At 40.0% G+C, this 14299-nt stretch overlaps 1 protein-coding gene across 1 annotated transcript; it reads right to left on the bottom strand.

The window, feature by feature from the left end:
* Nucleotides 1-10335: 10335 nt before the first annotated feature.
* LOC114820353 (AAA-ATPase At2g18193-like) lies at nt 10336-12000 on the bottom strand. The gene has a single exon (XM_029090954.2). The coding sequence runs from the start codon at nt 11875-11877 to the stop codon at nt 10471-10473; it is 1407 nt and encodes a 468-aa protein (XP_028946787.1). The 5' UTR covers nt 11878-12000; the 3' UTR covers nt 10336-10470.
* Between the last annotated feature and the right edge of the window lie 2299 nt (nt 12001-14299).

Here is a 14299-nt window from a genome sequence, read left to right as displayed (position 1 = left end):
ATTTGTTACCTACGGCATTTACACCAGGCAGGGTTTGGACTACTGGTCCAAAAACACTTTACCTTTCCAAGGAATTTAATTCTGCTTGGGTTACATCTTTCCATTTAGGCCAATCTTATCTCTGTTTGTGTTCAGCAACAAAGCGGGGCTCAATATCATCGCTTAATATGATTTCAGTGGCTACTGCTGATGTGAATATATCGTCGATGATTATTTCATTTCGATCCCACAATTTGTTAGTATATGCATAATTTATAAAGATTTCTTTGCTTTCATGTACTTCTATCTTTTCAGGAACATGTGTCTCATCAAGGATATTTTCTTTTTCTGAAAGTACAGAATCATGAATTGTGGATTTGTCATTCATTTTCTTTTCCTGAATGATTTCATTTGGATTCAGCTGTGCCCTCATATTTCTTTTTCGAGGGGTTAAATCTCTTGAACTTGGGGGTCTACCACACTTCAAGTGTGCGCCAGATGAATCATTCACTGCCACTTTATTTTGTCTAACAGGGACATCAATTCTTGCAGGTGCATTTGCAGCTGGTATATATGATTGTCACTTTCGTAACATCATTAAATGCATTTGGGATGATTAGCTATACTTTGAAGGTGAACGATCATTTTCACCTCATTTTCACATTGAGTGCTTCTTGGATCAAAATGAGATAAGGTGGGTACAACCCATGTCAGCTCTTACCATTTTTCTGGAACGGTTTTTTCTCCCCCTAATGACGGGAATACTGTCTCATCAAAGTGACAATCCGTAAAACGAACTATAACATATCACCTATCAAGGGTTCCAAATATCTAATGATAGATGGTGATTCAAAACCCATACAAATTCCCAGTCTGCACTGATGTCCTATTTTAGTGTTTTGTGGCGGTGTAATAGGCACATAAACAGTACAACCAAAAACTTGTAAATGTGAAATGTTTCGCTGATGCCCAAACACGAGTTGTATTGATGAGTATTTGTGTTTGACTATAGGTTTCAATCGAACCAATGATGTAGCATGTAAGATTGAATGTCTTCATGCAGAGACTGACATTTTTGTTTTCATGAGCAGAGTGCGGGCTATTAATTGAAGCTGCTTGATAAATGGTTCTGCTAAACCATTTTGAGTATGAACATGAGGAACAGGGTGTTCAACATCAATAACTAGTGTCATGCAGTAATCATCAAAGGTTTGAGACGTAAATTCACCAGCGTTATCAAGTCGGATTGACTTAATATGGTAACCTGGGAACTGTGCTCGCAACTTAATTATCTGAGCAAGAAGTTTTGCAAAAGCTACATTTTGAGTGGACAAGAGGCAAACATATGACCATCGAGTAGATGCATCAACCAAAACCATAAAATATAGAAATGGTCCACAAAGTGGTTGAATTCTTTGCAAGAATGATAGGGATTCAACATCAATCTTTAATTGTGATTGTCTAATTACCAACTTCTCTTGAGAACAAACCTTGCAACGGTTTTCATTTGACATAGCAATGTTTCTGCTCAATAATGGATGGCCATTAGAGTTGGTAATGATTCTACGCATCATGGTGGATCCTGGATGACCCAGATGGTCATGCCAAAGCATGTAAATTTTTTGGATCAATGAACTTCTTGTTCATGACCGTATGTGCTTCAATTGTCTTTATGTATGTATAATACAATCCACTCAATAAACCACACAACTTCTCCAATGTACGCTTCTGGGTATCATTGGGGGTAATGCATAGATATTCCACATTTTCTGCACTCTCCGTTTCAATGTTGTATCCATTTAAACGTATGTCTTTAAAACTCAACAAATTTTGAGTAGATCGAGTAGTGTACAATGCATTTTGTAAGGACAATATTGTTCCATTTGGTAACATCATCTGGACTTTTCCTGAGCCTTCAACTACATCTTATTGGCCTGATATTGTTGTTACCTTTCTTTTGTAAGCATCAAGCTTGAGAAATATTTTCGATCTTGAAGTATTATATGTGTGGTTGCGTTGTCTGCAAGAAAAATATCTCCGTCATACAGTTTATTCATAATAAAAGGAAATCGAAATGTCACTTTTATTGAATTGAAATGCGAGTTTTAAACTAGAAGTTCAAAATAATAAGAGTACATCAAACATAAATGATTCAATCGGGCCGATACACTTCATTCCCTCTTTCCACAATGAAGTATGAGACATCTAGGTGGGTTCTATTCAATTGCCCTGATAAATCGAATACTGAATCAAGTATATCCATCAATTTAGCCTGGTCGAGGAAATTGGTTTCAACACTCTTCTCCTTGAGGGAGGCTTGATAAAGGTCCACCAGATGTTTTGAGGTACGAAAGGTACGTGCCCAGTGTCTATTGCCACACCTATGGCAAACCCCTTCAGGATTTCTAGGAGTGTTATTCATATGAGTTTTACCTTTGTGACGATTAGCATTCTTGAAGCTCGGGCCTGAATTATTCCTTGGACCCTAGTTGTAAAACTGGACACCATGATTCTTTCATTTCCCGTTCCACCAGCCTCGCTTGTGGTCACGTCTTCGTTTGTGATTATTACCACGGAAGGATGCGGTGTTCACTTCGAGGGAGGCATCATTCACTTTTGGGAATAGTGCCGATCCAGTAAGTTGGGACTGATGATTTTTCATCAGAAGCTCATTGTTTTATTCAACCACAAGGAGCACCGATATCAGTTGGTTATACTCAGTAAAGCCACGTTCACTATACTGCTGTTGTAGAAGCACGTTGGAGGCATGAAATGTCCTGAAAGTCTTTTCTAGCATATCTTCCTCAGTGATGGTCACCCCACAAAGCTTTATCTGGGAGCTAATTTTGAACATTGCAGAATTGTACTCAGCCACCGACTTGAAATCCTGGATACTTAGGTGTGTCCACTCATAATGAGCCCTTGGAAGAATCACCGTTTTTCTGGTGATTGTAACTATTTCTCAATGCCTTCCAGAGGGCTAATGGATCTTCAACCGTTAGGTACTCGCTCTTCAGTTCATAAAGGTGGTGATGGATAAAGATTATGGCCTTCGCTCAATCTTAAGATGATGCACTGTTTTCCTCCTTGATGGTTTCTCCAAGATTCCCTGCCTCCAAATGGATCTTGGCATCCACTATCCAGGTAAGGTAGTTCTTCCCAGTAATATCCAGGGCAACGAAATCAAGCTTTGCCAAGTTCGCCATTTTCATTTCTAAAAGAAAAAATTGAGATGTATAAGAACTTGCAATAATATGTATTTTGTAGTGTTAGAACTTCTAGTTCTTATAAATTTTTTATTTTGATCTTCAGGCCAAAATGATAAGCACTCGAAACTTCAAGCTCGAGATTTACATGATTAATGAGGAGGGTGATTGTACCGCAGCTCTCTCATTGAAAAGTCTAGCATAGAATGAGCGATTATACCACACCACTCAAGTAGCAGGAAAATTTAAATATGCAGAGCAGGGTGGGCGATTATACCGCACCACCTACAAATTGCAGTAAAATTAAATCTGCAGTTCAAGATGGGCGATGATACCGCACCATCTTCGATCGTAGTAAAATTGATATAAATAAACACTGAGTTAGTAATCAGGAGCGACACCAAATAAGAAATCAAATATATAAGTAATTGTTATATTGAGAACTAGAAGCAAACATGGTGTTAGCAGTTCTTCGCGAGGGTACATCAAGCATGTGAGGAAGAGGAGGAAGAAAAACAGGAAAATCCTTAAAGGAAGCATTTTCGGTGAAGGAAGATGAGAACTGGTTAAAGTTAGAGAGTCGTACTGATAACGTGTTATAAGTAGGCAAAAGTTAGAGAGATAACCTTTGTTAGGGACATGAGCGAAGGGGGTGCAAAATATCACACTATTTAGTTTCGTAACTATAACACAAAAAGATTGCAGGTAAAAATATGAAATGAGGGATACTGATATTATTGCTTTTAGTTCTTTTCCTTTTGCAGTGTCTATTGTGATCACACACATAATACTCTTTATATAGAGCAACATCCGTGACAAACCAAACAAACATAATGATTGCTCTTTTAAAAAGCATCACACAACTACTATTACCCTATTATTTTCACGTCTCCCTTACTATGGACATTCATTCATCCTCATAATTTTACAACAATATGAGGCTTTATTTTAGTTTATGCTTGATATCTAACCATGATTGGATGAGCTACCCATATTATGTGTGTTTTTTCTGTCTTTGCCTGTGATCGTAAATTTGTTGGAGTTCATAACTTTATGTGCGAATTGGGGGAGTTGATATCTGCTTTTATATTTATTTAATCTAGTTATTAGACTAGACAAATAAAAGGAAAACTGAGGGACAAAATTAATAAAGATTGTATAGAGTGTACATAAATTACTCACTTTTTTTTAATAAAACCCTCGTGTATCCCATGAACTAAAGATTTTACCATACCACAAGGGTACACGCGGGCATTTTGCGCAACCAAGTCTACGAAGCTGCGGAGATTTATTTGTGCACGAAAATCAGCTCCAACGCTGCGAGTATTAGAGTTGGCAAGAACCCCAAGGAAAAGAACTTGACAATCCGACCAGAGAAAGGCAAGATGTTGGTCGATTTCTATGAAGGGATTGAGCTCAAATGATGTGATGTACACCGGTCTATATTCCATTTATAAATGCTTGGTCGTTCAGTATGCAGTGGACCATCTCGTCAAAAGAAACTCATTGGCTCTTTATGCATCGAAAAGAAATTTCTCTGAAGCCGCCGGAAACTATCCGTCTTTGGAATTTTTTGCACTGGTCTACACATCCAATTTAATTAGACACCATATGTCATGTATAGTGGAGAGAGCATTGATATGACAAAAAAGGCCGAATTCTTTGACTGGCACAAGTCATTCTGTTGACCAAAGACGGCAAAATAGACCCTAAAATAATCTGTGTCGTTCAAGTTACGCAAGCCATTACATCAGATTCAGAGTTTTCGAATCCAACGAGTCCCTGCCGTTGTCGTCAGCATTGTCATCACCATCCGTTTTCTGCATTGCTGCCATAGAAATTTGTAATGAGAATAATTTATGTGTATTTCATTGTGCAAAGTCTTACAACATATATACAGTTTACATATGATACGATCCACTATTCTAGGACCTATTCTAGGTAAGTTGTTTTAATGACAGCAATTACAGGATGTAATCAAATCAGTTGTGATTCTTTCCTTCAATACTCCCCCTCAAGTTAGAGTGGATATTGATCACTCCTAACTTGTCTAGCAACGTTGAAAACTGATTTGAACTCAGGGGCTTTGTAAAAATGTCTGCTGGTTGTTCCTTGGTTCTTATATGTTCTGTTTGAATCAATCCTTTTTGCACTTTCTCTCTTACAACATGGCAGTCTATTTCTATATGCTTGGTCCTTTCATGGAACACAGGATTAGATGCTATGTGTAGTGCAGCCTTGTTATCGTAGAACAACTTGACTGGCTGCAAATGTTGAACATTCAAGTCTTTCAAAATGTATTGCAACCATGTTATGTCACAACAAGCAGTGGCCATAGAACGATACTCAGCTTCTGCACTCGAACGTGAGACCGTACTCTGTTTCTTTGTTTTCCATGAAATGGGAGCATGTCCAAGGAAGATGCAATAACCCGTTATTGACCTACTAGTGTCTTTGCAGCGCGCCCAATCCGCATCACAATATGCTCTTAATTTCAATGACCCTTTTGAAGGTAGGAAAATGCCCTGACCTGGCGTCTGCTTGAGGTATCTCAACACCTTGTGAGCGGCATCTAAGTGAGGTTGTCTTGGTTTATCCATGAACTAACTAAGTTTATGAACTGCATACATGAGGTTTGGTCTTGTGATTGTCAGATAAATGAGGCGTCCAACAAGCCTTCGATATTGAGATGCGTCTTCTAACAATCTTCCACCTTCTTGTGTCAGGGTTATATTTTGATCAACTGGAAAACGTGAAGGTTTTGCACCAAGGAATCCTGTGTCTTCAAGTATTTCCAATGCATACTTTCTTTGACTTAATGCAATGCCATGCTTGGACCTCGCTACTTCCAACCCAAGAAAATATTTCAACTGTCCCATATCCTTCAGTTTGAAGTGGCTTGATAGAAAGCTTTTGGTCCTCATAATATCATCTAAACTGTTGCCTGCGAGAAATACATCGTCCACATAAACCAATAAAACTGTAAAGATACCTTGATGGCTTTGGACGAACATGGAATAATCAGACCATGATTGTTTGAAACCGGCTGACTTGAGGGCTGAGGAAAGCTTCAAAAACCATTGCCGGGAGGCTTGCTTCAAGCCGTATGATGATTTGTGTAACTTACAGACCTTATTCTCCCCTTTGCGTTCGAAGCCAAGAGGAAGTTGCATGTACACATCTTCATGGAGGTCTCCATTGAGGAACACATTATTCACATCGAGTTGGTGTAGATGCCAATTTTGTTAAGCTGCGATACTGAGCTAGACTCGTGTCACATCCTGGCCCGGGGCGGACCACTTCTCGGGCCCACTCCACCACCGTAGCACGATATTGTCCGTTTTGGGCCCTGACCACGCCATCACGGTTTTGTTTCTGGGAACTCACACGAGAACTTCCTAATGGGTCACCCATCATGGGAGTGCTCTCGTGCGCTACTCGCTTAACTTCAGAGTTCTGATGAAACCCGAAGCCAGTGAGCTCCCAAAAGGCCTCGTGCTAGGTAGGGATGGGAATATACATTTAAGGATCACTCCCCTGGGCGATGTGGGATGTCACAATCCACCCCCCTTAGGGGCCCGACGTCCTCGTCGGCACACCACGGCCAGGGTTAGGCTCTGATACCAAATTGTCACATCCCGACCCGGGGCGGACCACTTCCCGGGCCCACTCCACCATCGTAGCACGATATTGTCTGTTTTGGGCCCCGACCACGCCCTCATGGTTTTGTTTCTGGGAACTCACACGAGAATTTCCCAGTAGGTCACCCATCATGGGAGTGCTCTCGTGCGCTACTCGCTTAACTTCAGAGTTCCGATGGAACCCGAAGCCAGTGAGCTCCCAAAAGGCCTCATGCTAGGTAAGGATGGGAATATACATTTAAGGATCACTCCCCTGTGCGATGTGGGATGTCACAACTCGAACGGTGGTGAGCTTAGCAACTGGCGTAAACGTTTCCCTATAATCAAGGCCTTCCACTTGGCTGTAACCCTTGGCCACTAACCGGGCCTTATAGCGTTCAATGGTTCCATCGGGGTTGTACTTGATTTTGTACACACATTTACAACCGATTGGTCGTTTGTGAGCCGGTAGTGGAACTAGGCTCCATGTTTTGTTAGCTTGCAGTGCTTGAACCTCGAGCCGCATCGCTTCTCTCCACTTTGAGTCTTTAAAGGCCTGAGTAAAAGATGTAGGTTCTCTTTGCATGGTAATATTAGTAGTAAAGGTTCGATGAGGAGAAGAAAGATTGGCATAAGAAAGAACATGTGAGAGACTATGAGCCATACCAGGAGTTGTGACCGCATTCGAAAAAGACGACGGAGCGAGACGTGAGGGGAGGGCCGCATCAATGTGAAAGTCCTGCAATGTGGTAGGGAGCTTTGTAGCACGAGAAGACTTGCGTGGTGGTGGTGGAGATTGTTCTGGAGTCAAAGGTGATTGAATGTGATCAAAGGAGATTGGGTCCAAGTTAGGAAGGGTGATATTAGAGGATACGGGTTCTGTAGATGAGAGAGATGTGGAAAGAGAATGATTATGATGATGCTCAACGGAAGACGAGGGATTGTGAGAGATTGGAGGTGGAGAGTGATGTGTGGGACTTGAAGGAGGAATTGTAGGAATTGAAGGATTATCATAATGGGCTAGACGAGTTAGAGAAGGGAACAAATTAGTATTTTGGGGTGGAAAAGATTCCGAATTTTTCTGGAAAGGGAAGACATTCTCAAAGAAAACCACATCCCTTGAAACTAGGGATTTCATAGTTGTCAAGTTATAAACTTTATACCCCTTTTGACCGTGTGGATAGCCAAGGAAAATGCACTCCGTTGATCAATGATCAAACTTACTAGGGCGAGTGGGATGTGTGGATACAAAGCATTGACAACCAAAGACTCTTAAATGAGAATAACTGGGTTCCTTATGGAAAAGTTTTTCAAAAGGTGTTTTTCCCTGAAGGATTGGAGTTGGTGTTTGATTAATCAAGTAAGCCGCAAGTATGGCATCCCCCCAAAAAGGTTTTGGCAAATTGGCTTGGAAAAGAAGGGCCCTGGCCATGTTGAGCAAGTGGCGATGTTTGCGTTCAGCAACACCATTTTGTTGTGGTGTGTTGACACAGCTAGTTTGGTGGATAATGCCTTGAGAAGAATAAAACTGGGGAATCTTAAACTCCGGACCGTTGTCACTGCTAACGACCTTAACATTTTTACCAAACTGAGTTGCAACCAAATGAATAATGGGTGAGGAGAGTGCGTGCTTCAGACTTGTGTTTCATCAAATACACCCAAGTGCTTCGTGAATGGTCATCAACAATTGTTAGGAAATATTGTGCACCAGAAAAAGTTGGAACATGATAACCTCCCCAAATATCAATGTGAATTAAATCAAAGCAAGATGCACTACGAGTAGTACTTAATGGAAACGGTTGTCTAGTAAGTTTGGCTAAAAGACAAACAAAACAAGAGCTTAAATCACAAGCTTTATTTGCAAGAAATGAAAATAATGAAGATGCTTTATTTGAAGGATGCCCAAGTCGTTCATGCCATAAACTGTCCGAGTTGGTGTGTACCATATTGCATGTTCCTTTCTTTGGTAGATTGAGTCGGTAGAGTCCCTCCCTCTCAGTTCCTGTTCCAATCATCTTCCCCGATTGTAGGTCCTGTACAACACAAATTTGTCTTAGAAACATGGTAATATGGAAAGAGTCGAACGCTAGTTTGCTCACAGAAATCAAGTTAAGGTAAAACAAGGGTACACATAGAACAGTATGAAGAACAAAATGTGGAGAGAAGGCTATGGTGCCAACATGAGTAATATGTGCTGTGGTACTGTTGGGAAGTTTGACCCAACGATTAGAGACTGTCTTAAATGAGGTAAGCAAGCTGGGATTACAAGCAATATGATCGCTTGCACCACTATCTAATATCCATATTGGCTCTTTACTATTTTGTGCACCTGAACAAAGTTTACCTAAAAGCTCTTCATAATTGGGAATGTTACCGACCAAATTGGCTGAAGCAGCCTTCGTTTTGGTTAGGAGCTGATTGAGAAGTTGATGACACTCTTCTCGTGAAAAAGGGAACTCACTCACAGCTTCCTTTTGATCATCTTGAGGAGCTACATAATTTTCTTTTGATCTTGCTTGGCCACTTTCAGTAGCATTCTTCCTCATTCGACAGTAGTCATATGTATGTCCCTTCCCGTTGCAATATGTGCATTTATGATGAGCTCTGCAGTTCTTTGTGTTGTGGTTGGTCATGTTGCATTTTTCACAGAATTTTGCTTCTCCTTCTATAGACTTGAAATCACGAGTCACTTTCTTTACTACAAAAGCAAAAGATTCTTGTGGTGCCATGGACTTGCCAGCAGTAGTTTCTGCCTACTTCTCTTGGCGTAGTACCATCGCATAGGCTTTGTTCAGGTTCGGAAGTGGATCGAACCTTATGATGTTGCTGCGGGTCTGTGCAAAATTCTCATTACGTCCTATAAGGAATTTCATGGTCTTTTGCGTCTCCATAAACTTCTTAACTTCAGCTGCTGCTTCACAGGTACAAGTAGGAAAAGAACAGAGAGCATCCTTTTCATCCTATAGGCTTTTGAGTTTTGTGAAGAAGGAAGTGACTGAGTTTGTGCCCTGCTCACATTCATGTATGGCGTTCTCTATATGGAACAACGAAACCGTATTAGTGTGAGAGAATCTCTCTTGCAACTCTAACCACATACCTCTAGCATCCTTGCAATGGATAACACTGCTTGAGATGTTTTTTGACATGGCTCCTAGCAACCAGGTTTTGACAAGGACGTTGCATCGGTCCCATTGCAGTTGTTCATCAGGATTGTGAGTCGGCCTTTTTAGGGTTCCATCAATAAAACCCTTCTTGTTTTTTATGGTGAGCGCCATGTTCATTGACTGCACCCACGTTCTATAATTGTCTTCCATCAGTGGTTGTGAAACAAGGACCGCACATGGTTGGTCCGAGTGATGGAGGAAAAGAGGATGATTGGAATTCTCCCATGATTCTGAGGTCTTGGAAGAGTTCGAGCCCTTTCCGGGTTCAATGAGTCTCTGCTCTTCGTCACCAGTCATGAGGTATTCGTTTGTATGAATTTCTAGGTTCTCAAGAGCGATGGCTCGATACCATATAGAAATTTGTAATGAGAATAATTTATGTGTATTGCATTGTGCAAAGTCTTACAGCATATATACAGTTTACATATGATACGATCCACTATTCTAGGACCTATTCTAGGTAAGTTGTTTTAATGACAGCAATTACAGGATGTAATCAAATCAGTTGTGATTCTTTCCTTCAATAGCTGCTTCCTGATCTTTAATTTGGTTACTTTCTTCCTCCTTTTTCCGCTGCCTCTCGGCCTTATTACATCTGAGGAAATCGACAAGTCCTTCGAGCACCACATCAACGTCATCGCTCTTCATGAGCTCCTCAGCAACCTCTGCAGGGGTCACCTCCGCGCTCTCTATCAACCCTTCAATTTCCCCACAAAGCCTATGAGGGTTTTCGTCACCAATGCCAAGGTAGTTCGACGCCAAGACCTTGAATCCACTTGCCATGCAGTAAGACAAGTGAATGTGCACGTCCATTCGTCCCGGACGCAACAATGCAGGGTCTAATCGATCCTTGTGGTTGGTAGTGAACACAATAATTCTCTCGTCACCGCAGCTCGACCACAAACCATCAATAAAGTTCAATAGGCCCGAAAGCGTCAATTTGGTTTTAGAAGCTTGCTGCTGCTCTTCTGATTCACGATTTTCGACATCAATGCTGGAATCAATGTCCTCAATTGTCAAAATCGAACGGTTTGTAGTAGACAACAATATCCTCTTCAATTCCGAGTCGCTGTAAATGCTAGAAAGCTCCAAATCATATATGTTAAAATGGAGATAATTTGCCATGGCCGCGATCAAACTAGATTTTCCGGTGCCGGGAGGACCGTACAACAAGTAGCCTCTTTTCCAAGCCTTCCCCACCTTCTTATAGAACTCCCTCCGCCTTACAAACCTGTCCAAATCATTTTTAATCATTGTCTTAAGCTTGGGGTCCATCGCCATTGTTTCAAACGTAGCCGGGTGCTCCAGACTTATCGAACCCCAGTCCCCCTTGTCATCATCATTGTAGTGCGAATATGAATTTCGTGTATAAATTTTCACAACTTTGTCTTGTTCTTTAATTGCATTGGCTCGATCAAGCACGTAAGGCAAGTAGGATATGACGACTTTGTCCTTGTGCCTCTTGTGGAATATTAGCTCGAACTGACGCTTTTGATCACCACCAAAGTTATTGTTGGATTCAATGCAGACGTAACGCCATTTTAGAACAATGTTATCGAAGGTATCGATGACTTCTTGGCCTTTTTCAATGGCAAGGCTGATGATTTTCTGTCGAGGTGTTTTGCTGACCCGAAGACGTTCGTTTGAGGGACTGATCTTGGTTTGGAGGTAGACATCCGCGGCCTCATAGACTTCGTTTCTTGTCATGCCAGCGTTCTCGTCAATAACGAGAGTTAGGTCATGGGAAGCCGAGAGAGGGCTGAATAGACGAAGAAGGACAGATTCTATGTACGCCCGGACCCTGTCGGGTACAAGGTTCATGAGTTCGTTGGCCGCGGTGCGGACCAACATCATGAATGCAGCGAAGGAGGCATAGGCTGAGAACAAGGAGGACGCGTTTGTTGGCATTTCTTTGAGATTGAGAGAAGAAAACGTTGTGTATTTTTCAAGATGTGCAGAAACATGAAGTAATGAGGCGTTTTAATTTCAATTTTTTTGCTTAGTTTCGAAGCAATTTAGACACGGTTTTCTACTTGCTTAGTCTCTTCTGATTATTCGGACGCGGTTTATATATATATATATATATATATACACACACACACACATACTAGTCAATTATCTGTTATAAAAATATTATATCATGTTTTTTAGTATATCAATATTTTTATATTAGGGGATGGAGAATTCGATTAAGCCACACAATGAGCAGCTTAATTTAGTATCGAATTCGTAATCCATGAGATTCGAACCTAAAACCTTTCATTCTTAAGCAAAGAAGAATACCACAAGACTGTAGTACTCAGTGACATTATTTTTTTAAATAACGAAAACTTTTTTTTTTAAATTAAAAAAAATGTGCGTGGAAGAAGGGGAGGGGTTGATGTGGGAGACCTGGCGTTAAAGAAAACCTTCGCAATTTTTTTTATTTAATTTTTAAATAGATGTAGTATGTTTAAATGGCTGTGATGTGAGGTTTGTATAAATAAAAAAAGCAAAATTTGTGTTGTATGTAATCACAAAATTGCCCATGCTTTTTGTTTTTGTTCAATTTTGATGAGAGGTTTAGAATGGTAATTTTATGAAGTTTTGGTTGACAAAGAGAGTTCTATTAACATATAGTTTAAAATAAAGTTTTGGTTGACAAAGAGAGTTCTATTAACATGTAGTTTAGAATGGTAATTTTATGAAGTTTTGGTTGACAAAAAAAGTTTTATTAACATGTAGTTTAGATATTAAAGAAGGGTTATGATACGAGATACATGTTTTTGACATATATTTTGACACATGCTTTTATGGCTCTCATTTCGTAATTTTTTTCCAGGATCCAAACCCGTCTATATTTCAATTCATTCACAGGTCATTCTTGTAAAAAATTAGACAAATCTAGCTCTATTGAGACATTCATTAGTAGTAAAAGAAAATGGAAAAATACGGTTCTAAAGAAACACTAAATTTTGTCCAACAGTCATATAGCTTCAGATTCGGGTATTTTTGGTAGACAAATATGATCTTTGAGAGATAGACCGTTAGATCATTGAAATGCATTACGAAGTGAACCCCATAAAAATTGTGTGTCAAAATGTGTGTCCAAAATGTATATCTCAGGATCCTAACCCATTAAAGAAAGGGAACTTTAACGAAAAGCACCCGGTACTGTTCACTTTAACGAAAAACCACATTTTTACACTAAAAAGTCAATCATGGTACTCTTCACTTTACCCTTTATTTTGTCCTTATCATTAAAACTCAAAGTTTTCAAGCCATTTTCATTAGTTTTCCATTAAAGAAATGATAAACACAAACATACTTTTTTTTTTATACACACCCATGTTTAATCATGTCTATTTTTTCTATTCGTGTGAGGCTAAAAGAGCGTGTGATAATTTATTGCCTGTATATAGTAATGTATATGAATCATGGGTAGAATATGTGAGCTTGATACGTGTCATGGTTGAAGTGTGAATGTGTTTGGACTCAATTTTACACTATCGGCTCGAGTAATTGAGGCCGTTGAATGAGCAAAATTCTAGACCGTCGGATGACTTTGAATATTAAGAGGCCATGATTTTGTACGCACTCGGCCCAAATACTTAAAGTCGTTGGATGAAGGAGGTCATAATTGATATTACCATTTTATTAGGAATTTATATCTTAACGTGAGAGTCAAATAAATGAAAGTAGTAACAATTGTACAAGGACTCTGTGTGGTTACACATTGTGCAACTTGGTTGGTTCACGTCCTGATCAACACGGAAAAGTGCTACTTATCAGAATCTAAGGATAAGACAACATGCAGAAATGGGAGATGTGATTAGGTTGAATTTTTTGATAATGCATGGTTTGCATTTAATTGGAAAGAAAGATGGGATAAAACAAGTAAACATTGATGCAATTAAATTGCAAGTTGCGTTGCATGCATGGATGTATCTAAGCAAAAAAAAAGGAGATGCCGCACACTTCTGTTACAGCTCGTCCCAGAGAAGTATATTATTTAATTATCGACGGCGTGAAATTACCTAAATACCCTTGGACGTTGAGAATTATTATGGAGTGTTGTGGTTTTGACTTAAGGTTGTGGACCTATTAGTTCTATTCCTTTATTATTGGACCCAATTAGAACTAAGTGTTCTCTTAGTTTTGATTGGTGGCTTTTGGACCACACACCCATTTACCCTCTATCTCTCTCCTTCCCGTGCTTTCTCTCTCAGACTCATTCTCTCTCTCTCTCTTCGAACTCTTACGGACACACACAAAAAAACCCAAAACAACACAGATCGAAGGTTCTGAGGTCTCCAGTGTGTTCCTAGGATCCTTACGAGTCGAGTGATAC

The sequence above is a fragment of the Malus domestica genome, chromosome 02 (assembly GCF_042453785.1).
Source record: "Malus domestica chromosome 02, GDT2T_hap1".
Taxonomy (NCBI): Eukaryota; Viridiplantae; Streptophyta; class Magnoliopsida; order Rosales; family Rosaceae; genus Malus; species Malus domestica.
The sequence above is the reverse complement of the archived record's forward strand: the minus strand, read 5'-3'. Positions and strand labels throughout refer to the sequence as shown.